We start from the raw sequence: 25006 nt of genomic DNA, 5'->3' as shown, positions 1-25006 counted from the left end.
TATTCCAGAGTGCATGAAAGTGCTTGCAACTCTTCTTTAACACACACACACACACACACACACACACACACACACACACACACACACACACACACACACACACACACACAGTCAGAGGTTAGCCCAAGAGAGAGGGCAGTGTGCCAGGTGGGCATGATGACTGGGTCTGGTGCCCTCTGCTCCCCCTCTTCTCTCTGGTCTTTGTGCCCAGGAATGCACATTACTGCACTGCCTGTTTTTCCACCTCATTTATTCCGGCTGCACGCACAGTTTAGGAGTGTGTGTGTGTGTGTTTGTGTGTTTCAAGTTCAATAAATGTTCTTGCACTGTGGGATATCATGTCACTAATTGAAGTGAGTTTGTTTGTATATTTGCGAGATAAAGAAAATCTCTGTACATACACACACACACACACACACACACACACACACACACACACACACAGACACACAGAGGTATCTGTAAGTCCAGTACTGCACTCCAGCTCTTTGTGTACTCTTGACTGTGACTGTTTCCCGTAGCCTCCAGACAGTGTTCTGTTCTCTGCCACTCCCATGGGATTGGGCTACAGAGGGAGGGGCCAGCTTCGCCAGGCTCAAGCCCACACAGGTGAGCCCAGCCTGGAAGGAATGTAGCAGGGAGGGGGCCTGACACATTCAGAGGTGTGGAGCATTGAAAGTAAAACGCCAGGTGACATATAGGGGGAGAGGAAGGAAGTTATCTATACTGTTAGCGACTTACCTGAGCTTGAGAGAGGGAGAGAGAGTGAGTGGGTGCAAGTTAGAGGAGGGATCAAATCTCAGCACACATATTTTTACACTCACATGCTCACACAAACACACTCGGTGGCTCTCACTCTCCCTTGTCTCTCGCTCATTTCAAGACTGTGACGTTCACGCGTACACACAGGCGCCTCGCCTCCAGGTTCAAGAGGATAGAAGTCAATATTTGACGGAGCCGAGCAGAGAAGGAAGGAAGGAAGAAAGAGAGGGGGAAAGTAGAAGTGTGTTTCTCCCCTGTGCACTGGCATTAGAGATTCCTGGAAACGTGGAACTTGGACTTGAAGGCTCGTAGAGGAGGTTTTTTACCCCCAGACACAGGTGGATACTAACCTTACAGAAGAGTGTGGAGTAAAAGAAAAGGGGAAAGGATTAAGCATTTCCTTATTTTTTTGGTCAGACTTTTGGACTTGGATTGGGCAAGGCAGCCATAAGAGGTTTGTTTGATCAGTAATCTCTTTAACAAGGGTATAAACTCAGTAATTGCGCCAATTTTCTTCACTGATCGACCACTACTTATAGTTATCTACTTGAGTATTACAAAAGTAGTTTTATTCTATTTATGTTTTATTTATCCTTATTTATTCAGGTGAGTCCTATATAAATATTTTTTTGCATGGAAGTCCTGGCCACGAGGCAGCAAGCATTCAGACGACTTTGCTTTATAAGATAGTTAAGGCATATCACTTTACAATGTCTATGACCTGAGTGTTTTTTATTAGAGTGTCTGCTACTCAAATCAAGGATCACTAAAGTAAGTTAGAGTTGGTGTCTGTAGCTCTACTTCTTACAAGGTGTTTGTTGTTGTCCCTCTGATATTGTTCTGCATGTCATTCCTCTGTAATTAACCATATTAAGACCAAAATGTGACACAAGTGAAGACAGTTATGTAGTAAGATTTCAGTTTTGCAGATGAAATGGACTCACAATAGAGGCTCTTTTTGCAGGTATATACCTGTTCTTAGAGATAATGATTTAGAACTTCAAGGCCTATGCTGATTCCAAGGGATACAAAAAGCTTAACAACATTCTTCTTTTTGCACAGTGTGTTTTTTTCCCCACCAACTACTATTGAGTACCGCTCCCTTTCTGGTCACATAGACCCAACTAGATTTACAGGGAAATTACAGAGTGCATTGTGACAGTGCAGACCACAAGGGACTCTCATTCTGATTGCAGCAGATTTAAAAACCACAGACAGACAAAAGGTCCCGGACATCTCTCCACTCTTGCACTCTCAGACAGCTAGCTGTTCCTACATGTATTTACCTGGTCAGGTCAGGTAATTTACCTGTACTTAGATGGATTGATGGTGTGGTAATTTAGTATCTGTGTTTATACAGGGCTGACTGAGTGCTCCAGGTGTGTAGTTCAGGGTTGATTTACCTGGCTGTCTCATGTAAGGACCTGGCTGTGCCCCCTGTCACTGACCGACGTGACGCACCCTAATGTTGTCATAACGGTTTAGGTCCCCTCCCTTTGTTGGAATGTTCACCTGGCCGCCGTGCATGTTATTTAACACAATAACTACTGAACTAGCAATGATTCATGTGTTCTTTACATTCTGAATCAGTCTTTTTATACATCTCCCACAGATGTCATTTTAACGTCTAGTTTTTATTTACATTTGGTTGAATTGTCAACTAACGTGAAATCAACAAAACATTTCACCATATCATTAGATTTAGGTTTAGGTTACAAAATTCCATCTTGATTCAACATCATCACATAAAATATTTTTGTTGAAATTATGTGGAAACAACATTGATTCAACCAGTTTTCTCCCAGTGGTACTATGTTTATTTGGATCCCTATTAGCTGTTACAGTCACAACTTTCTGGGGTCTATATATATGTTAATTTTTTACCCCCTTTTTCAATTGCGATCATGTCTCATCGCTGCAACTCCCCAACGGGCTCGGGAGAGTCAAAGGTCGAGTCATGCGTCCTCCGAAACATGACCACCAAACCACGCTCTTTAACACCCGCCCGCCAGCTGCACCAATGTGTCCGAGGAAACACTGTTCAACTGATGACCGAAGTCAGCCTGCAGGCACGCGGCTCGCCACAAGAGCACGATGAGCCAAGTAAAGCCCCCACGGCCAAACACCTCACGACGCTGGGCCAATTGTGCACTGCCCTATGGGACTCCCAGTCACAGCCAGTTGTGACACATCCTGAGATCGAACCCAGGTCTGTAGTGACACCTCAAGCACTGCGATGCAGTGCCTTAGACCGCTGCGCCACTCGGGAGGCCCTTATATTTTTTTGTTTAGACCAAGTTAAATTCAAGCAGAACTTTATTGTTTTTTCCCTCAAACTCTTAGCATTTTTAACTGTTTCCATGAGAAAGTCTCTTCAACTGTAGATATTCTTCTTCTTTGATATGGCTGTGTTTAATAGTAGTTAACAGACAACCTTTAGGGACCTTACATTCCTTCTCACAGTGAAGATATCATTGGTCCTGTTTTTTTAGCCTACTCAACCTGGTCAGTGATAAATGTGACCGGTAAAACCAGAAACCCACACACACGCACGTGCACACACACAAACACACACCTGTAGGCAGCTCAAGTTCATGATAAGGTGATACATTACAGTAAGTGCCCGTTCCTGTGTTTTTCTGCTCTGTTTTTGTGATGGTTGGGTCAGTTTCTCGCCTTGGTGTGAAATTCCTGTTCGGTGAGTCAATGGTCAAAGTAGTGGGGCGTTTTTGGATAATAAAACCCTCTTTCTCCTCTGATTCAATTACTAGCACATTCTGTGCCACCAACTGTCAGCATTCACTTAAAATGTAAGATTCTCTGTGGAAAAAATCTGTGTGTTTTCCCATGTCTACGATTGCTATTTACTACTGTATTAGACTGCAGCTCCTTGCACACAACATTTACATTAAACAATGTCTCTCTTGATGTCTAGAAGAACATTCCCTTGAAATATCTCATAGTTACACTTCAGTGCTTTCCCATTGCAATTCATTTCACCATGCATGCCCCAACTCGTTTTTACAAGCTGATTCCCCCACTCCCCTTGTCTGTCTGCAGTTTGGATGTGGAGCATCTGTCTTTAGTTTGGCATATGGATAATCTAAAATGGATTAGTGTGCTGCAGTCAGGGTATGGCAGGATATATCTGCCTCAGTCTGGATATATATAGGGTGAAATTGCCTTTAGCTTCTGTCTGTTTGATGAGCTAGGGATGGTTTTTGTTCGAAGTTACATCTGCTTATTAAAGGGATAATCCACACAAAAACAACATCAGTCCACTGTTTATACAATTCAAATATGTTTTGTGAAGTGGACAGTGACACTTTTCTTCTTGAAAGTCCAATATCTTGAAAACTTGACTGCTGACATGTAAAAAAATGTTGGACTGTATCAATAGTGGACTAATGAAAACAATACCAAAATATAGTTTATGAGTGGATTTTCCCTTTAAGGAGTGTTCAGTATAGAATTTTTTTCACAGTAGAGATATTTCTTCATACATAGTTGATCATGCAGATAGGCTAAACATACATCCTTTTCTGGATGTGTGGATGGTTCACATTGTCTCTCTGTTCTGTAAGAGTGTAAGGTCTGCGGTAAGGCCACAGAGAGAACTGAGCCAACCAGGGGCAGATGGTTTGGGTTACACCATAATATTTCTGTAGAGGAATAACCAGGTACTGAGGTCACTGGGGGAACATGCAATACAGGAGGCAGATAATGCAACACAGAAGGCAATACTGGAGGCTGAAAGTCAACTTTCTTTAATTGAGGCTCTTTGAGTCAACTTGATGATACTCTTACCTGACCTCTCCAAGAAGAAGTTACTTTAGGCACAGATCTAGGATCACCTTAACCAAAGGAGTGAAAACGGAAAACTGACCTTCCATCAGTGTCAAGTAGCAACTTTAACCTACTCTTACCTCACCAGGTGAGTGTAGTCTAGCCCGTGGTGAAAGGTCAAAGGTCATGACCTATGTGTGTGTGTGTGTGTTGCAGGAGAGAGATGGGGAGATGGATGTTAAATCTCTTGGTGGGAGTTGTACTTCTTGCTGTCCTCACGGCCAGTTGCTACGCTGAAGAAGGTGAGAATTATTTTCATCAATCGAGTGATTGTTACTGTATGTCTCGTATTACTACAGTATTGACTCTTTCTTTGAATATTTTAATATGTCGATAGACACCATCTTATTTATGCAGTTGAGAAATAGGTTGAATCATCTTCACTGAAAATCAAATAATATTTTTCATTGGAATTCTACTGATGCTAAATGTTAACACAGATATTCCTGCTATGCTTCTCTGTCCAATAGTGAATCACTGTCTGGCTGCGAGGGCTAACACCTGTTCAGCATGTATTCAGTCAGGGAAGGGCTGTGCCTACTGTCCAGACGAGGTGAGAATAAACTACTACTCAAGTTGCCCACAGACACAGCTTACCCCCCACAAATATTTAGTGTGACCAATGTTTGTGTTTGCATACAGATCTTTGATGGACCCCGCTGTGACCTTAAGGACAACATCATAAACCACGGCTGTAAAAGCGCGGTGACAGCCGAAAGCAGTATGTCGATAGAGAGAGTAAGTATCATAATCACGCTAATCCTTACTACATGGATTCATGAATTAACATGTATTCATTAGACTGTTCATCTGGCTACCTCTGTAATACTGTATCATCATCATCGTTCGGCTGCAGAACAGTCGACCACAAGCGTCCTCCAGTTGTTACGGTCACAAGCAAGGTGTGCTTTTTGCTGAGGTTGGAGACACTTGTCTTCGTTCCCCATGTTATATACATGATATGACACACTCTTCCCTCCCTCCCTCCCTCCCTCCCTCCCTCCCTCCCTCCCTCCCTCCCTCCCTCCCTCCCTCCCTCCCTCCCTCCCTCCCTCCCTCTATAGAGCGAGCAGATCAACATGTTGTTGAAGCAGTCCCAGGTAGCTCCTCAGGAGATGTCTATGACTCTGCTGCCAGGGGAGGAGAGGGAGATAGAGATGGAGGTGTTTGAACCAGCTAAAGGACCTCTGGACCTCTATATTCTTATGGACTTCTCCAACTCCATGGAAGACGATCTGGACAACCTCAAGAGGATGGGTGCTGAGCTGGGTAAGTTAGAGGGGAACGATGAGTCTGATTGTTACACCATTGACTTCAGCGTTGTAGTACTGGAGTAGTCTGGTAGTGGTACTGATATTTTCTGTTCCCCATATAGCTGAGTTGGTAGGTAAGCTGTCTGATGACTACACCATCGGCTTCGGCAAGTTTGTGGACAAGGTGGTGGAACCTCAGACAGACATGAGACCATCCAAGTAAGAACTTTAAAACTCTTTATCCTATCTATACAGACACACATGCAGACACAGATGCACACATAGACCCAAAAGTAAACATTACTACAGTACGAAAATATCTGCATTTATACACTACTCATTCTCATGGCCCCTCCTTCTATCGATTTTGCTCCCGACCCCCTCTCCCTCCGCTCTCCTCCTCTTCCTCTCCCTCCCTCCCTCTCTCCAGACTTGCCCAGCCTTGGCCCAACAGCGACCCTCCCTTCTCGTTCCGTCATGTGATCACTCTGACCTCTGACCTGCCGACCTTCACCGAGAAGCTGCAGAAGGAGAGGATCTCAGGGAACCTGGACGCTCCAGAGGGGGGCTTCGACGCCATACTGCAGGCTGCAGTCTGCGGGGTAGGACTAAAGAGTTAGATTTACTAGAACGGATATTACCATTCAACGTTTTGTGGTGGGGGATGCAGGCAACCATCTTTGGTGTACTGTTTGTGATGTTTAATTAGTTGAAGCTTGCTGTTTGATTAGTTAACTGTAATGCACCGCTGTGTGATTCTTTAGGAGCCTCCATACACTTGTATAGAACTCTCTCCTTACTCCTTTCTTCTCCTTCTCCCTTTTTCAAACTCTCTCTCTCTCTCAAACTCTCTCTCTCTTTCTCTCTCTTTCTCTCTCTTTCTCTCTCTTTCTTTCTCTCTCTCTCTCTCTCTCTCTCTCTCTCTCTCTCTCTCTCTCTCTCTCTCTCTCTCTCTCTCTCTCTCTCTCTCTCTCTCTCTCTTTCTATGTCTTTCCTTTTCCTCCCCTCCAGGATAAGATCGGCTGGCGTGGCCATGCCACCCACCTCCTGGTCTTCTCCACCGAGTCTGCCTTCCACTACGAGGCAGACGGTGCCAACGTGCTGGCAGGCATCATGCCACGCAACGACGAGCAGTGCCACCTGGATCCCGAGGGGAAATACACAGAGGACACCAAGCAGGACTACCCCTCTGTGCCCACTCTGGTCCGCCTGCTGGGCAAACACAACATTATCCCCATCTTCGCCATCACAAACCACTCCTTTACCTATTATCAGGTAAGAACTCAAAGAGTTACTACTTACCTTACTATCCCTAACCCTATCCCTGAACCTTACTCTAACCCTACAAACACAGCATCATGCCCATTTTCACCATCACCATTCACTCATACTTATTGTAATGGGGGTTTGGCCACTGAGTTTAGCCACTGTCTGTTCTGGGAGGCCTGAAAATACCTCTTAACTCATCTTTAACATTGCAGATAAAACCTTATATCTCATTCATGTTTTGCGGGTTCTCCCTGTGTAGAAGCTTCATGAGTATTTCCCCATTGCTGAGTTGGGTCTGCTACAGGAAGACTCTGCTAACATCCTCAGTATCCTGGAGAAAGCCTTTGAGGTAAGAATGGGCTTGTTTTACAGGTGTGGCAAATTAAACACATGAATTCAATTTGATTTTACTTTATGCATCCCCTAAGGGCTATTACGAAAGGCATTGCCAGATGTTCTAATAATGTTCTCTGTCTGTCCTCTCAGAATATCCGTTCTAAGATCAGTATCCGTGCTGAGGACAGGCCTAAAGCTATAGAAGCTCAAGTCCTATCATACAGTGGCAATGTTGCACAGGCTGGAACCTTCAAAGTCAAGCCTGGACAAATAGTAAGAAACACTTAGATGTCGCATACACACACACACACACACACACACACACACACACACACACACACACACACACACACACACACACACACACACACACACACACACACACACACACACATACACACACAGCTAGCATGACACAATGTTAACATGATGACAACATTTTCTATAAGTTGTGCTGATCATCATCTCTCCCCCCCCGCCTGTATTGCTGATCCTATGTACTGGCCAATGAGAGGCTTTGAAGACACTGGTCGGCCATATTGGCACTCGCCAGAAGAAGCATTCCTCCATAGGAATGAATGGAATTCTGCAGTATCTCTATTACATGTTTCAATGCCAAAATGTATGAAGTATTTTGGGTTGTAGTGGGGACAGTAACATAATAATTTTCAACAAATTATACTTTTAAGGGAAAATAATTCATATATTTTTCCTTTTGTTTTGGGGGGTTTAGCTCACATAATATCATTGAAAAAAGTGTGCATTTAGGTGTCTTTAATAGAATAAACATGGCTAAAACAAATGTAGACATTAATAAATGCATTTCTTTAGCTTCCAAAATATTTTTACAATGGTGGTGGTGCCAAGATGGAGGCACAGTGGCTTCAAAACAGCGCCCCCTGTCAGTCATCTATGAGTCATTTACACACACACACACTAACCCATTCTGTGTTTTCCAGGGGAAGTTTAAGGTGCGTGTCAAAGCCAGTGAGATGGTTGGGGAGGAACATGTGTGTAATCTGGAGCAGGGTGACAAAAAGGGGAAGATGAGAGTCAAACCAACAACCTTCAGCACAGCTCTAAACATCAACGCTGAAGTGCTCTGTAAAACCTGCGACTGTGAGAAGGTATGAAGACAGACAGAAAGACACATGTGCAGAAATACACACACAAACACAGGTTTTGGTTTTTAACTGTCTTTCTTTCTCTATCTCCGCTTCCCTCAGACTCCCACTGAAAATGCAGTGCGGTGTACAGGCCACGGCGCCCTGGTCTGTGGGAAGTGCCAGTGCTACGTTGGCTGGTGAGACAAACAGAACTGAATGTACTTTCTCTCTCATATGCTATATCCTCCTGAGATCCCCCCAAAAAATTTTTTGGGGGGGGAATTTGTTAGATTTTTTACATAACATAAGTGTTTGAGGTGAAAAAAAAGAAGAAAAAAAAAAAGTATTGTTAGTTATCTTTTATTGTAAGTGCAAAATTGTCCTCTGTAGTGGTCATTTGGACATAAATATGAATAAATTAACATTACAGTGAATGGGTACAGTAGGTGAAAAACATAGTTGCGGCTACAGAGGAAATTTCTTGATAAGATCTTATTTAGCTCTTATTTAATGTTTTTTATTAATTTTTTTACACAGTCCTGACAACTCACTTAACTATTCCTGAGATATTCACTTACTGGAAACAATTTGAATATTCAAATTTCCATTAAATGTGCAAATTTTGACGGCAGCCATTTTTTAAAGAACCAGGAAGATAAAGTTATCAAGGTCACACCCCCACACATGTAATCTCATTGAAAAGCCCAGAATGTCCTCTCAAAGGGACAATAGGACTTAACACAGTGGCTTGTATGGCCTCAGAGGTACGGACCAAGAACTGTTGTCCACGAGAGAGGGCAAAAATGAGTTGCTGGGTCTCAGGAGGATATAATAATAATTTTTAGTGATTTTCCAGTGCTCAAAGCACTTTACATCATAAGGTGGGAAACTCACTTCTACCACCACTGATGCATAGCACCCTAGGGTGATGCACGGCAACTAATTTGTGCCAGAACGTTCACCACACATCAGTTACAGTATCATGTTGGAGAGCTGAGGAGTGATATATGCCAATTAGGAAAGACAGAACATGAGTATAAAAGACCATCTTTCTCCCCGTGGTGTGTGTCCCCAGGCTGGGTCCGTTCTGTAACTGCTCAGCCAGTGCGTCGCCGGACGCAGGTGGGTCCTGTCTGGGTCCTGATGTGGGGGAGCCGTGTTCTGGCCGAGGAGATTGCCTGTGTGGAACGTGTGTGTGTTACAACACCGACCAGTACGAGGGACCCCTCTGTCAGTTTGACAAGTCCCAGTGTCAACGATACGGAGGCTTCCTCTGCAACGGTGAGTGTGTGACTGTCATCATTGTCTCAGATAGCGAGCTTGTGGCACCACGTTGCGTTAGAATAACGCTGTCTGTTGGGAGACAATGGGGCTGTCATAAGACGTGTACAACTTTGTCATACATACAGTTTGTGTTCACTAAACTCCATAAAAGCTGAATCTTTGTGAGAGTGTGTGAGAGTGTGAAGCACTTGAACCATTTCTGTTTGTGTGTGTTAGACCGTGGTCGCTGCTTCATGGGCCAGTGTGCGTGTGCAGAGGGCTGGGAGGGACCGGCCTGTGAGTGTCCCATAAGCAACCAGACCTGTCTGGACACTAAAGGGGTGAGGACTACATCATCTCTCTTTTCTCTCTCTCTCTCTCTCTCTCTCTCTCAATTAAATTAAATTCTAAGGGGCTTTCTTGGCATGGGAAACAAATGTTTACATTGCCAAAGCAAGTGAAATCAAGAATAAACAAAAGTGAGAAGACACTAAACTAAATTAACCTCTTAAGGATCGTACCCTTTTTTTCAAATGTTTGCCTAAAATGACATACCCAAATCTAACTGCCTGTAGCTCAGGACCTGAAGCAAGGATATTCATATTCTTGATACCATTTGAAAGGAAACACTTTGAAGTTTGTGGAAATGTGAAATTAATACAGGAGAATATAACACATTAGATCTGGTAAAAGATAATCCAAACCAAAAAACATGCTTTTTTACATTTATTTTATTTTTATCATCTTGAAATGCAAGAGAAAGGCCACAATATAATATTGCAGTTTAGGCGCAATTTAGATGTTGGCCACTAGATGGCAGCAGTGTGCGCGCAACGTTTCAGATTGATCCAGTGAAGCATTGCAATACTGGACTATTTTGTATCAAGTCTGTCCAAATGTGCCGAATTGGTCAATTGATACATTTTCAAGTACATAACTATAGAGAACATACAACAATGATATGGTAATAGAAAATGTAAGTTTACACACTCCCAAGAATGTCATACATGATGGATCATTAGCTTATACACTAACTTTCACACATCTAGATGGCCGGGCGGGGTGGGTGTGGAGCCAGAGACAGCAGGAGTTTAAACTGTAGAACCCAGTTCCTACATTTGAATATAAAAATGGATTTTATCAAACAAAACTTTGCTACATTTTATCTCTGGGACCCTTAGGATGACAAATCAGAGCAAGATTACTGAATGTAAGTACATTATTTACCTTCAGAGGTGAATGTATCAAACCAGTTGCCGTGATACGCTTTGTGTTGTTGTGCACTCTCCTCAAACAATAGCATGGTATTGTTTCACTGTAATAGCTACTGTAAATTGGACAGTGCAGTTAGATTAACAAGAATTTAAGCTTTCTGCCCATGCATGACATGTCTATGTCCTGGAAAGATTTCTGTTACTTACAACAGTCATGCTAATCACATTAGCGCATGTTAGCTCAACCGTCCCGTATACGGGACACCGATCCCGTAGAGGTTAACAAAAAACTATTTGAAATGAATAGTAAACATTGCACTCAAAAAGGTTTCAAAAAGATAAAGACATTTCAAGTGTTATATTATCAGTACAGTGTTTTAGCAAGGTGCAAATAGTTGTAGTACGAATAGTGTGGGAAGATAAATAAACAGGTAAATATTGGTGGTATTTACAATGTTGTATGTGCTCCATTGATTGCCCTTTTCTCATGGCAACGGGCCACAAATCTTGCTGCTGCGATTGCATATTTTGGTATTTCGCCTAACAGATACGGTAGTTTATCAATGTTGGATTTGTTTTCAAATTCTTTGTGGGTGTTTGTGATCTGTGGGGAATATTTGTCTCTAATGTAGTCATACATTTGGCAGGAGGTTAGGAAGTGCAGCTCAGTTTCCACCTCATTTGTGGACAGTGGGCACATATCCTGTCTTCTCTTGAGAGTCAGGTCTGACTATGGCGACCTCTCTCAATAGCAAGGCTATGCTCACTGAGTTTATACATAGTCAAGGAATATCTGACACTGTGTACTCTCTGTTTAGGGCCAGATAGCATTCCAATTTGCTCAGTTTTTTGGTTTATTCTTTCCAGTGTGTCAAATAGTTATCTTTTTGCTTTCTCATAATTTGTCTGGGTCTAGTTGTGTTGCTGGCCTGGGGCTCTGTGGGGGTCTGTTTGTGTTTGTGAACAGAGCCACAGAACCAACTGGTTGAGGGGACTCTTCTCTAGGTTAGGGCTTTGTGGTGGAATATGTGGCCATCAATTCCTTTTAGGTGATTGTAGAATTGAACATCTTTTTTCTTGATTTTGATAACGTATAGTCCTAATTCTGTTCTGCCTGCATTGTTTGGGGTTTTGCGTTGTACACAAAATATATTTTAGCTGAATTCTGCATGCAGTCTCTCAATTGGGTGTTTGTCCCATTTTGTGAACTCTCTCTCCCTCCCTCCCTCTCTCCAATATTTTTCATTAATGATCTAATCACTACACCCCCCCCCTCCCCCCCTCTCTCTCAGGGTGTCTGTAACGGGCGTGGTGTGTGTAAGTGCGGTCGTTGTGAGTGCCAGGACTCGGGCCTGCCCATGACCCCCACCTGTGAGGCTAACTTCCAGGCTCAGCTGGGGATGTGTGAGGACAAGAGGAGCTGTGTCCAGTGTCAGGCCTGGAAGACAGGAGAGAAAAAGGACAGCGACCAGTGTAACCAGTGCAAGTTCAAAGTCGTCATGGTGGACGAGCTCAAGGAAAATAAAGAGGTGATTGAGGCGTGTAGTTTCCGTGACGAGGATGATGACTGTACGTACCACTACACCGTGGACTACCCTGAGGACCAGACTGACAAGGAACTGGAGGTCCAGGTGCTCAAGAAGAAAGGTGAGACATGACCAACGTTCATATATGGGTGGCAGGTAGTCTAGCGGTTAGAGTGTTGGCCCAGTAACCAAAGGTCAACAAGGTAAAAAAAAAAAAACGGTTCGTTGTTGATAATGGCAGAACATGGCTACCCCACACTCTGAGGGTGTCTCAGGGAGAGTGCGATATGCAAAAAAAAAAAAACATTTCCAATTCGCACATACACATTTGTGAAATAGGACAAATATAAGCACCCACCTAATTATTATTATCTTGATACCTTTGTTTATATGACGCTAATACAATTACGGGGGTTCCCTGGTTTGTTCTGGAAGTGCTCAGCATCTTTGTGACTTGTGATGCTGATGTTATTGTTGATGTTGTGTTCCGTCCCCTTAGACTGTCCCCCTGCTGGCTTCCTGTGGCTGATCCCTCTCATCATGTTCCTCATGTTACTGCTGGGTCTACTGCTGCTCTGCTGCTGGAAGTACTGCGCCTGCTGCAAGGTACTGTCCAGTCACAACCATAACACAACCATAACATGACCTCAACACAACCAACCATGGCCTTGCCATACTCTGAAGGAAATAATCCCTCTCTCTTTGCATCCCACCTCATTCTCTTTCTCTCTCAGGCATGTCTTGCTCTACTGCCATGCTGTGGAAGAGGTGAGTGACTCATGCCAAATCACTGTTATGAATCTTTTAATATTCTTCTGTGCATATATTACTAGTTCTGTACCATGTTTCCAGGCAGTATTATAATGTGTGATTGAACATGAGTTTTCCTATGTGTGTCTGTGTCTGCAGGCCGTATGGTTGGCTTTAAGGAGGACCAGTACATGCTCCGCCAATCCCTGCTTACCTCTGACCACCTGGACACGCCCCTAGTGAGGACAGGCCCGCCCAAGAGCACCGACGTGGTTCGCTGGAAGATCACCGACAATGTCCACCGATCACCCAATCACCCGCTGGCGCAGGTCCAGCCCAACCCCAAAGAGACCAGTGAGTGTGAAGTGTTCTGAATTCCAGCTCTCCCATTGGTTGGAGTTATCACTAGAACTTCCTGGTTTACATTGTTATGATTCTGAGAGATGAAACCTTAACCCTAATCCACCTCTCTTCTCCTCTTCCGTTCTTCCTAATTTGCCTCTCTTCCTCCTCCTCCTTTTCCTCTCCTCCTACTCTCTTTCTCCTCCTCTCTTCCTCCATCTATAGTCCAGTTCCCTCTGTCTCTGCGTCTGAACAGGTTGTTCACAGACAGTCTGTCTCACCCTGACGCCAGAGACACGGAGATGTTGCGCAGGGAGGTGGATGACAACGTGAGTGTGTTTGTGTGAGTGTGAGCAAGCTGGGTGTATATACAGTATTGGATGATCATCCTTGTGACAGTGGATTGCGTGTGTATACTGTATGTGTGTCTTCTCTGTTTAGCTGAATGAAGTGTACAAGCATATTCCTGGAGCCCAGAAAGTTCAGAAGACCAAATTTAGGTGAGACACTTATTTCAGGATAACCTTCAATCCCTCTTGAATTTATTATAATGAAAATAATTTTTGTGCATGTTGTCTAAATCGTATTTTCTCATATCATCATTACTGATATTCTGGTTGTGTTTCAGATTGCAGAGAAATGCTGGTAAAAGAAAAGACCACACAATTGTAGACACAGTCGTGTCCGCTCCTCGCTCCAGCTACCCTGATATCGTCAAATTGACTGAGAAAAACGTCCAGTCTGGAAACTTCCAAGATCTCAAAGTGGTGCCGGGCTACTATACAGTGGCCACAGACAAAGGTGTGTGTTTGTGTTTGTGTTTGTGTGTGTGTCTGTGTGTGTGTCTGTGTGTCTGTGAGTTTCCCTAACTGTCTCTCCCTCTCGCTCTCTCTCTCTATCTCTCACTCTCTTCTCTCTGCAGAGGCGGCTGGTGCCGTGGAGTTCCAGGAGGGGGTGGAGACGGTGGATGTGCGCGTGCCGCTCTTCATCAAGGAAGAAGATGATGATAAGAAGCAGCTGCAGGTGGAGGCGGTAGACGTTCCTCTGGGCATCGCTGAAATAGGGAAACGCTTCGTCAACATAACCGTCATCAAAGAACACGGTGAGAGCCAATCAGAGGAGCCTTATCTAACCCCTGACCTCTCTACTCACACATACACACAGTTCTTCAAAACCATATAGCATTACAAAACAGTTTCTTACTATTTATTTCCAGTGAATACGTGTATATTTCTCTCTTTTCTTTTGTGTACTTCCCTTCCACTGACCTTATTTAGCTCATAACTGTGTGTGTCTTTCCTCTCCTCTCCAGCCAAGAGTATTATGTCGTTCCTCCAGCCTTCGTACACTTACAGCCGACAGGACGGAGTGGCTAACATCCCCATTAGCAGAGAGATCATAGAGGACGGACACACACAAGTCACCTACCGCACCCGAGATCTCACCGCCAAGGACAAGAAGGTAACTCGCACGCACACACACTAAAAGACAGAAATATCACACCTTTCATTAGTCTAAGTGACTGTTTCTTTTCCCAATCCTAACTACTCTTCCCTCTCTTGCCAGGACTATGTGACAGTGGATGGGGACCTGTCCTACGGGCCAGGGGAGACCCAGAAGACTGTCCCTGTGCGTCTGTTGGAGCTGGGAGAGGGAGACGGTCTGCTGAAGGACACACAGGTCAAACAATTTGTCATGGACCTCACTAACCCAAGACAGGGAGCAAAGCTGGGACGCTACCCCAGAACCACCGTCACCATCACTGACCAACCAGGTGAGATGTTATATACTACTGTCACTATCACCGACTGACCAGGTGAGAGGTTATATACTACTGTCACTTTCACTGACCAACCAGGTGAGAGGTTATATACTACTGTCACTATCACTGACCAACCAGGTGAGAGGTTATATACTACTGTCACTATCAATGACCAACCAGGTGAGAGGTTATATACTACTGTCACTATCACTGACCAACCAGGTGAGAGGTTATATACTACTGACACCATCACTGACCAACCAGGTGAGAGGACAGGGTCCAGGGTGTATCACATAGCATGAAAAAAGAAAGAAAGATACCTGTATATTATTTAGATTATTCCAGAGTTTTAATATAGCAGTGTTTCTTTGGATCTTCTTCAGCTCTCAGGAGAGCCTCGCACAACAGGTCCCAGACATTACTATCTTGGCTAATATCCACATTTATGGTTAGAAAGCCAGCCATAACTTTATCCTCTCTAACATGGCCATAACAAACTTCCTCTCCCCTTGCTCCCCTCAGAGCCCAGTGTGATGATGTTTATGAAGAGCACCCAGAACTTCTCCACAGCTGACCCAACCTACTCCATTCCTGTGGTCCGCACCCGCAACCAGGAGGGGCCTGCCACCGTCCACTGGAAGACCCGCAATGCCAAGCGCTTCGAGCTGTCCGGTCCCCTCAAGTTTGGTCCTGGGGAGACGGAGAAGAACATCGTGATCGACCCACTCTCTCACCCTGGCCCGGTCAAACCAGAAGTCTTCCAGCTGGAGTTGTTTGACCCCAGTACGAACGCTGCGGTCGGGGAGAGGAAGACAACGATGGTCACGGTTACTGATGGAGGTAATACACACAGAAACAGACACTGAAACACACACATACAGTATGGGGTATCTATAAGGAATCTGATGCATGAGATGTGCATCACTAAAATAAGTTACCCAACCCTTTATGCCCCCTCCCTCTCTCCCTTCCTCCCTCCCTCCTCCCCCATACCCTCAGGACTCCCAGAGAATGCCCAGAGGCAGCAGCAGGGAATGGACTTCATCAACCAGACAGCCATGTCTCCTGGTGGTCGTCTCTTCTCTCCCACCAATGTGAAGGCTAAAGCCACTGGCCCACGAAACATCCGTCTCAACTGGGACCCCTTAGGAAGCCCCCTGGGCTACAAGGTAAGGAACCCCCCCTCAGGATCTAACCCCTTGGACTGCAAGGTACTGAGAGGAACTGTCATACAGGACTTGACTTACCTTGATTTAAACCCTTTTACTCCGTGAGGAGCATAGGTCATCAACAGATTTGCCCCCATTACACACCTGCCAACCTTTGCTGGTGGAAATTAGGAGATTGTTTTCCTTAGCTCTCACTGAACTTTGAACTACTATTTTGAAATTAACTCTGAAACTATAATTTACCAAAAAATGTTTGGAGTGTAATTTTGGAGTATACAAATAAACGATGGAATGTGTTCCATTTAAGATTGTTCATTCCAACCAGTGTTTCACCTGTGTTTTCTATGTCTTCTGTTTCCCTCTCCCTGGTCACCAGGTGAAGTATTGGATCTATGGGGACCCTGAGGCTGATGCCCAGGTGATGGATGTGAAGACCCCCCACGCTGAGCTGACCAACCTGTACCCCTTCTGTGACTACGAGATGAAGGTGTGTGGCTACAATGCCCTAGGAGACGGAAACTACAGCGACATGGTGCCCTGTCAGACCCTGGAGGATGGTGAGTGAGCACACTTCCTGTTCCTGTCAAAGATGGACTACATTTATTGTCTTTCACAAATAACACTTCTAGGATTGTGGACAGTTTTTTCTTGTTGAATATTGTTGGGGCGACACAGCATGTAAGCTCAACGATTGTGTAGATGTTTTTCTGCCTTGTGATAAATGTTCTCTCTCCTTTCTTTCCTCCCCTCATCTCTCTCTCTTCTCCTCCTCCAGTCCCCAGTGAGCCCGGTCGTCTGGCGTTCAATGTCATCAGTCCAACTGTCACTCAGGTCAGCTGGGCGGAGCCTGCCGAGACCAACGGCGTCATCACCAACTACGAGGTCCTCTATACACCCATCAATGACGACACAAGTGAGTGACCAATCAAATCAAAGAATCTCTGAATGCCTCTTAATGCCTGTGCTTCTAAGACATTCTAACATGTACATATTAGAACGTACATATAATATAATGGGATCTCTGTGTTCTCCTCTCCCTCTTCCTTCCCCTGTAGAGCCGATGGGTGTAGCTAAGAAGGTTAAGATAGACAACCCTAAGAAGAGGATGTTGCTAATTGAGAACCTGCAGTCAGCCCAGACCTACTGCTATAAGGTCCGGGCTAAAAACAGCGTTGGCTGGGGTCCATTCAGAGAGGCAACCATCAATCTGGCCTCACAGCCCGTCAGACCCATGTCCAGTGAGTTCCTCTATGGCACTGCATTGCTGTTTTGTGGACAATAAATCCTCAAATTAACCAATGAAAACCAACTGTCACTGTAGCCCTCAAGGACCGGAATAATGCTCCTTGTGCTGTCTCCTACTATAGAATACTATATTGAATTTTATACTTTTAGCATGACCATAGCTTCATGTTTGAGTCTCCTCCCTCTCTCCCTGTAGTTCCCATCATCCCAGACATCCCAATAGTGGACGCGGAGGCCGGGGATGAGTACGACGGCTACCTGATGTACAGCAGTGAGGTCTTGAGGTCACCAACAGGCTCCAAGAGACCCAGCGTCTCAGACGAAGGTGGGTACCGACAGACTACGCCACCTTACCTGGCTCTTGGAGCCTGTCTCTCTGCAGCCTAACTTCAGTGGCGTACTGTGTGTTGTGGTTTTGTAGTTTGTTTTCAGTGGACCCCATAAAGAATAGCTGTTGCTAAGTAACAGCTAATGGAGATGAAGCTCACTCTTTTAGATTTATGCATATTGGGTAGTAGCCCCCTCGTTAAGCCAATGAGCTTCACTGCTCTGTGAAACCAAGTGAATGCAGACTGGACAGGACAGGACTGTTATAAATGGGTTCCATACAAAGAAATGTCTATCCATCTTCTGTAGTCCAGTGCTCTGCTCACCGAAGCAGAGAGAGAAAGAAAATAAAGAAAAACAGAAAAGGTCTTACAGTGTCACGGTCAAGGGGGCTTACAAATAGGAGGGCCTCCTCCACCATTCTCTCTCTCTTTTTGCACTCTCTCTTCTTTCTCTTTCTGCCGCTCTCTTCTTTCTTTCTCTTTATTTGTTTTGTTCCCCCCTCTCTTTCTCTCTCTAAGAAACATACATTTATTTTACATCTCATGAGATCATCAGATCATTTTCGTCTTCATGGCTTTGGGTTCTATCATGCCAGTCTTCATACCGGTCTTCATTTTCTTCTTCATGGCTTTGTCATGCCAGTCAAACCTCTCCTACCATTGATCCCAACTGCAAAGAAATATGTGATTTCTGAGAGCCTCCAGACATCTGGAGTTGTAGATATCACTGAAGCTACATACATGCAGCCTCCTCCTCTTCCTCCTCTCTCCTTCACTCGCCCTTTCACCAATCACCACGCTTCACAAAAACAACAACTGCCATGCAAACCATCAATCCAGACCATCACCCACCCACCCTGCCTGCTTGCTTCTCCCCTCCATAACAAGGCTTTATCAAGTTGGTGGGTTCCAAGCTGGACCTGCGTTCGGTGTCCTGGAAGAGGCATGTGGATGTGATCCCCTACCGCCTCAGCACAGACACAGACACCAGCACTGACGAGACTCCCCGGCCCAGTCGAGCACAGACCCCATCCCTGAAAGGTGAAGACCACCTACCTCGAGTGCTAGACAGCCAGCAAGCCAGACAGATAGACAGAAAGATAGCATGCCAGCTACTGCGCACGGCAGGCACCAACCTCCAATGCAGCTGCAGTGCCCCCTTATCATCTCATCTCTGTCTACACAAAATATGCACGATCGTTGATCCTTTAAGATGAGCCTGAGTCTACAGATCGCTAATCAACAGCATGCGCCCTACTTCAAATCTGCCATCTGCCCTGAAACTGCAACCTGGTTCTACTCTTATCCCTACCCCTGCTGCACCCCTCAACCTTCCAACCCAAAGAGGGTTCCAGGCATCAACTGCCCCACCTCCAGTTGATGATCATGGACAGGCTTTTCCAGGTGCCTGTTTGTCTCCCCTGTCTGTCCTCTTTACACCTCTCTGTGGAGAGAGACCCTTGAAAGGAGGCAGCTTGAAGGGCTTGTATAAAGGCTTCTCATGGGTGTGAAAGTGGTGATAAATAGATGTCCCTGTGTGCTGCAGTCTAATGTTGTAAGGTGGCCATTTCTCTTGCAGTTTGTTGTGATTTGTTGCTATCGATGCACTTGAATCAATTAATTTGGTTCCAAAATGTTTTGTTTGGGTTATGTTGGGTTCCAGAATGTTATTGATGTTCTTTATGTTCTCCTCTCACTCCTCCGGCTCTCCTCATCTTTGTCTGTTAGACCAAATGAACGGGAGGTGGGAACAAAACTTCCTGTTCCCCGGGGGAAATAATTCCATGTCGCGCAGTGCCAACATGTCTTCTTCCAGCTACAGCCAGATGTCTCCCATGTCCACCCTCAGCTCCAACCACAGAGGAGGGGCCGGGGGTTCCATGACCACGGAGTCCACCACAACATACCTCTCTGGACAAGGTATGGATGGATGCAGATTCTTTCTTAAAATGTGTCAGCTTTTGAATCTTTCTGTTGACTTACAATGATATGATAGTGACAAGAAATTCCAGCTGGCTTGTCTTCACCAGAACAGTAGCTACACCATACAGAGTTCAGCAAACTTGGAGATTTAGAGTTTCAATGGGCAACGTGTTGACACCAAAAGTTCGAAAGGCATTGCACTGAGAATGTATGCTAGAATTCTATTGTTCTGTATCTATGTCTCTGGTAGCCATCATTATTGTACTCCTGTCTTTTCGTCTCCTCTCCTACAGGAGGAAACTCGCTCTCCCGCACACAGATTATTGGGGGCGGGATGCGCACAGAGAATGTTGTCCTGAGAAAGCGGTCAGAGAACAAAGGTTACTATGAGTATGACGACAACATCCGAGATTCCATCGTCATAGGAGACCTGTCCAGTGGATTGTCTGGATACACAGACGGCAAAAGTAAGATTAGTTGAAGTTGAGGCATATTTTTTAAGCATATTTTGAAACATATTTTGAAGCATATTTCCAGCTCTTTGAGATAAAGAGCCGATCATTTACAATCCACACTGACACAGGTCACAGGCATAGGGTTACACCGAGCCATTGAGATGAGGTCTTTGACTATGAGGCTTTTGCTAAGGAAAATGCCATTGCATAGTATTCAGATCTTTCTGTCCTCTACTATTGAAAGCTGGGAGAAGCTTATCTGTTTGTCTGTAGCGATCATGGCTATAAATGTTGGAAATACACATCATCTGCAGCAGGCTTACTGATGAGATGCATGAGGCGGATGGCTTGGATATCAGTTATCGATTATTGGGGCTGGTGGCTATACAGAGCTATGCAGGAGCTATGGTGACTGTCGCTCTCCTCTTCTCTCTTCTGTTATTCTCTCTCCTTCAAACCTCTCTGCTCCCTTGCCTCTTTCTCTCTCCTCCTTTTCCTCCCTGTGTTCCTTCTCCCACTCCTTCACTACCTTCCCTCTCCTGTCCTCCTTCTCTCCTCCTTTTCCTCCCTGTGTTCCTTCTCCCACTCCTTCACTTCCCTCCCTCTCCTGTCCTCCTTCTCTCCTCCTTTTCCTCCCCGTGTTCCTTCTCCCACTCCTTCACTTCCCTCCCTCTCCTGTCCTCCTTCTCTCCTCCTTTTCCTCCCTGTGTTCCTTCTCCCACTCCTTCACTTCCCTCCCTCTCCTGTCCTCCTTCTCTCTTCCTTTTGCTTCCTTTTGCTCGCTCCCTGCATTCTCAGGTACATATGGCTTCAGCCCCACTCAGACTCCGAGTCAGTACAGCTACAGTATGTCTAAGGTCTTGCGGGGCAGGACCCAGTCTGAGGATGTCAACGATGCTCTACTGAATCTGGACAGGGTGCTCCAGGGTGAGTCTGTCTGTCTGCAGCACACACACAGCTGTCCTCTCTCACACCACTGGGACTATAGCAGGGCTTAAAGCTACACTATCGGTTCATAGTAGGGCTTACCATGTCCATAGCTGGTTTGAGAGGAAGGCTTGGTGTTGCTAAAGCAGTTTTTTGCTGTGATATGTTTGTTTTAGGGAAAGCTATCTCTTTCTCCCTCTCTCTCTCTTTAGCTCTCTCTCTCTCTCCATCGAGCTCACTCCCCTCTCACTAATCCTCTCACCTAGTAACTGTAATTTACTTGACTCCACTTAACCCCTAACCCCTGACCTCTCTCTCTCCCCCCATCTCTCTCTGTCTGTCTCTATGTCACTGACCTCTCTCTCCCCCATCAGACTCTCGTTTGGCCCCTGGGGTCCCTGACACCCCCACCAGGCTGGTGTTCTCTGCCCTGGGCCCCACTGCCCTGAAGGTCAGCTGGCAGGAGCCCCACTGTGAGAGGGATGTGCTGGGGTACTGTGTCCTCTACCAGCTGCTCAATGGAGGTATGGACCCATGATGATTTGTGTCACATTGTAAACACATGGTGTTTTGTTGATGTGCGGAAGAAGAATGTTGTTTTTCACTTGGAACCTGTGAACATAGTTATCAGGTTTTTCTTGAATAGGATTTGAAGAAATGTGTCTTTTACAGTTTCCTTAGCCCTATCAACTTATTTAGATCTCAAAACCTTGTCCCAGCATCCCTCTACACAACAGTGCTATTCAAACTTTTTCAGCAGGGACCCCATTGTTTCAGGCAGAATTTCTGGGGACCCCATTTTTTTCACAATAATATTTCTCATGACCCTGGGCCTCCCGAGTGGCGCAGTGTTCTAAGGCACTGCATCGCAGTGCTAGCTGTGCCACTAGAGATACTGGTTCGAGTCCATGCTCTGTCGCAGCCGGCCGCACACAATTGGCCCAGCGTCGTCCAGGGTAGGGGAGGGTTTGGCCGGCAGGGATGTTCTTGTCCCATCGCGCACTAGCGACTCCTGTGGCCGGGCGCAGTGCACGCTGACTGGGTCGCCAGGTGTACAGTGTTGTTTCCTCCGACACATTGGTGGCTTCCGGGTTAAGCGGGCACGGTAAGAAGCAGTGCGGCTCAGTTGGGTTGTGTTACGGGAGTTGCAGCGGTGGGACAAGACTGTAACTACCAATTGGATACCACGAAATAAAAAATATATATATGTTTTACAAAATATATATTTCTCATTACCCCACCCCAAATATAATGACACAGCCTTAAAATCGGTACATTCCGATTTTTTTTATGTCAACAAATAACATTAAATTCATTACATTTTAATCTCTTCTCAAAATGAAAAGAAACCAATAAATACATTTACTCATTAACATTTTATTTTTCTAATTATCTTTCTCAAAAATGTTTGTATATTGTCCCATAGAATAATCGGTACCCCAAAAAACTATTGGCTACCCCGACTTTGAGTACCACTGCTCTACAGTAATCGAAATCCTTTGTCTCTCTCTCCAGGTGATGTGAAACGTATAGACGTGTCCAGCCCAGCAGAGAACTCTGTGGTGGTGCAGGACCTGCTGCCTAACCACTCCTACCTGTTCAAGGTGAAGGCTCAGAGTCTGGAGGGCTGGGGACCAGAGAGGGAGGGAGTCATCACCATAGAGTCAGCCGTCAACCCCAACAGCCCACTCAGTCCAATGCCAGGTAATCAGCTATACATCTCTGCCGCCCTTTGTTGATCCCTTTTTATCCCCACTCCTTTGCTAGCTAATTCACATCTCACCTCTATCGCTCTGTTTCTGTTATATTTACTTTATCTCTCTCCAATTCCTTTCAATCTCTCATTCCTATGTCCCTTCTTTACATCTTCTTATTTTTTCTCTTCCACTCTCTCACTCACTCTGTCTTCCCCCCTCCAGGTTCTCCCTTCACTCTCAGTACCCCCAGTGCTCCAGCCCCCCTGATATTCACAGCTCTGTCCTTTACCTCTATCCTCTCTAACTCCTGTTCTCACCCTCTCCCTCAGGTTCTCCCTTCACTCTCAGTACCCCCAGTGCTCCAGGCCCCCTGGTGTTCACAGCTCTGTCCCCCGAGGCACTGCAGCTGAGCTGGGACAAACCCCGCAAACCCAACGGAGACATCCTGGGTTACGTGGTCACCTGTGAACAGCTGCACGGAGGAGGTGAGACTGAGCGCTGACTCCAAATAAGATTTGGGGGATTTTAGACTTTTGTCCACAGTCATTTGCTAGGATCTACACATTGACATGCGATCATCAGAGACTTTGAATATCACAAATGTCAATTACTCTTCTATTTTTATTTATCTTGACTTATTATGGACAATGCTAGCAAATGACTATTCACTTTCATAGTCATATTTGTATTCACTTTCATTTCATATTCTAATCCCCACCTCCCTCCTTCTCTCTCTCTCCACTCCAGGTGACATGCGTTCCTTCCAGGTGAGCGGTAACAGCGCTGAGACCAGTCTGACGGTTCCGGACCTGAGTGAGAACATGCCATACAAGTTCAAAGTTCAGGCCAGGACAACCCAGGGCTTCGGCCCTGAGAGGGAGGGCATCATCACCATCGAGTCTCAGGATGGGGGTAAGAGGACAGAGTCCTACAACATTCTCTTTTATCTAGTGTTTAAATTGAAATTAATAATGTGTCGGTACTCACTTTAAATTTACCATACTGGGTTTCATATTTAGAAGCCGATATTCTCTACGTTTGTACATTTGGAATTATATTGTATACTCATATATAATTCTCTGTCTCTCTTTTTCCCCCTCTGTAGGTAGCACGTCTCAAATAGGTGGAATAGGCGGTATGTCTCAACTAGGAGGCCTAGGTGGTATTTCCCAAATAGAAGGCCTAGGAGGTATGTCTCAGTACAGTAGTCAGTCCTTGACAAAGAGAGATGTGTTCCAACTGCCGACAGAGGTCAGCACCCGCACCAACGTCACACACACCATGATCAACGACCCCTACTTCTCAGGTATCATTTTAATCTCTTTCTTTAGCTCTCTCTCTCCCTCACACACGCACACACGCACGCACACACACACACACACAGTGTCTCTCTCTCACACACACTTTAACCCCCTCACCTACCCCTAGGAGACGGTATGATGATGACAGGTATGACGACCCAGCACACAGAGACCAGCGGCATGGTGACACGTCACGTGACAAAGGAGGTGGTCCAGAGGAGCATGCAGGTGGCCGGCTCCAGCAGCGTCACCAAGAAGGTCGAGAGGTCGTTCTATGAGGCCTGAGGTCAAAGGTCAACAACAAGATGGCGGTGTCCATGAGGCCCAACACATCCTCCTCTCCTCTCTGTCTGTTACAGTGGATCCTGACCTGTCCTGCCCTCTGTCTGACATGGGATTAATTTCATTCTTGTCAGTCTTTTGTTTATGGTTTTGTCGCTTCTTTCTATTTTGTTGAAAACATTTTACATTCAAAGAACCCTACCACCCCCACAAAGAGGTCTTGTTGGAAGTTTGACAATTTTTACACAC

At 45.4% G+C, this 25006-nt stretch overlaps 1 protein-coding gene across 2 annotated transcripts; it reads left to right on the top strand.

Moving 5' to 3' along the window:
• The first annotated feature begins 782 nt into the window (after window positions 1-782).
• itgb4 (integrin, beta 4) lies at window positions 783-25006 on the top strand. 2 transcript variants are annotated; one of them, XM_041858684.2, is made up of 39 exons: window positions 784-1216; window positions 4765-4850; window positions 5079-5161; window positions 5251-5346; window positions 5673-5877; window positions 5984-6080; window positions 6292-6463; window positions 6873-7136; window positions 7390-7479; window positions 7617-7739; window positions 8426-8593; window positions 8693-8769; window positions 9648-9853; window positions 10073-10176; window positions 12342-12696; window positions 13075-13181; window positions 13310-13343; window positions 13485-13679; window positions 13893-13996; window positions 14109-14167; window positions 14296-14468; window positions 14590-14769; window positions 14980-15128; window positions 15234-15441; window positions 15952-16269; window positions 16429-16598; window positions 16975-17155; window positions 17374-17511; window positions 17654-17836; window positions 18040-18168; window positions 19901-20092; window positions 20389-20562; window positions 21349-21477; window positions 21852-22001; window positions 22993-23181; window positions 23504-23659; window positions 23922-24086; window positions 24280-24480; window positions 24603-25006. In XM_041858684.2, exons 2-39 carry the CDS (start codon window positions 4772-4774, stop codon window positions 24758-24760), a joined length of 5961 nt encoding a protein of 1986 aa, XP_041714618.1. In that variant the 5' UTR covers window positions 784-1216; window positions 4765-4771; the 3' UTR covers window positions 24761-25006. The 2 variants fall into 2 exon arrangements, with proteins under 2 accessions (XP_041714619.1, XP_041714618.1); XM_041858685.2 differs by lacking the exon at window positions 21349-21477 and having other exon boundaries at window positions 783-1216.

The sequence above is a fragment of the Coregonus clupeaformis genome, chromosome 31 (genome assembly GCF_020615455.1).
Source record: "Coregonus clupeaformis isolate EN_2021a chromosome 31, ASM2061545v1, whole genome shotgun sequence".
Taxonomy (NCBI): Eukaryota; Metazoa; Chordata; class Actinopteri; order Salmoniformes; family Salmonidae; genus Coregonus; species Coregonus clupeaformis.
The sequence above is the reverse complement of the archived record's forward strand: the minus strand, read 5'-3'. Positions and strand labels throughout refer to the sequence as shown.

What these genes read in the sequence shown, in the direction of transcription:
- itgb4 (XM_041858684.2), top strand. Translation starts at nt 4,772, where the DNA reads ATGGGGAGATGGATGTTAAATCTCTTGGTGGGAGTTGTACTTCTTGCT. An exon ending in GCAGGGAGGTGGATGACAAC is followed by an intron (nt 13,997 to 14,108) that starts GTGAGTGTGTTT and finishes TTCTCTGTTTAG; the next exon opens with CTGAATGAAGTGTACAAGCA. An exon ending in CTGTCAGACCCTGGAGGATG is followed by an intron (nt 17,156 to 17,373) that starts GTGAGTGAGCAC and finishes CTCCTCCTCCAG; the next exon opens with TCCCCAGTGAGCCCGGTCGT.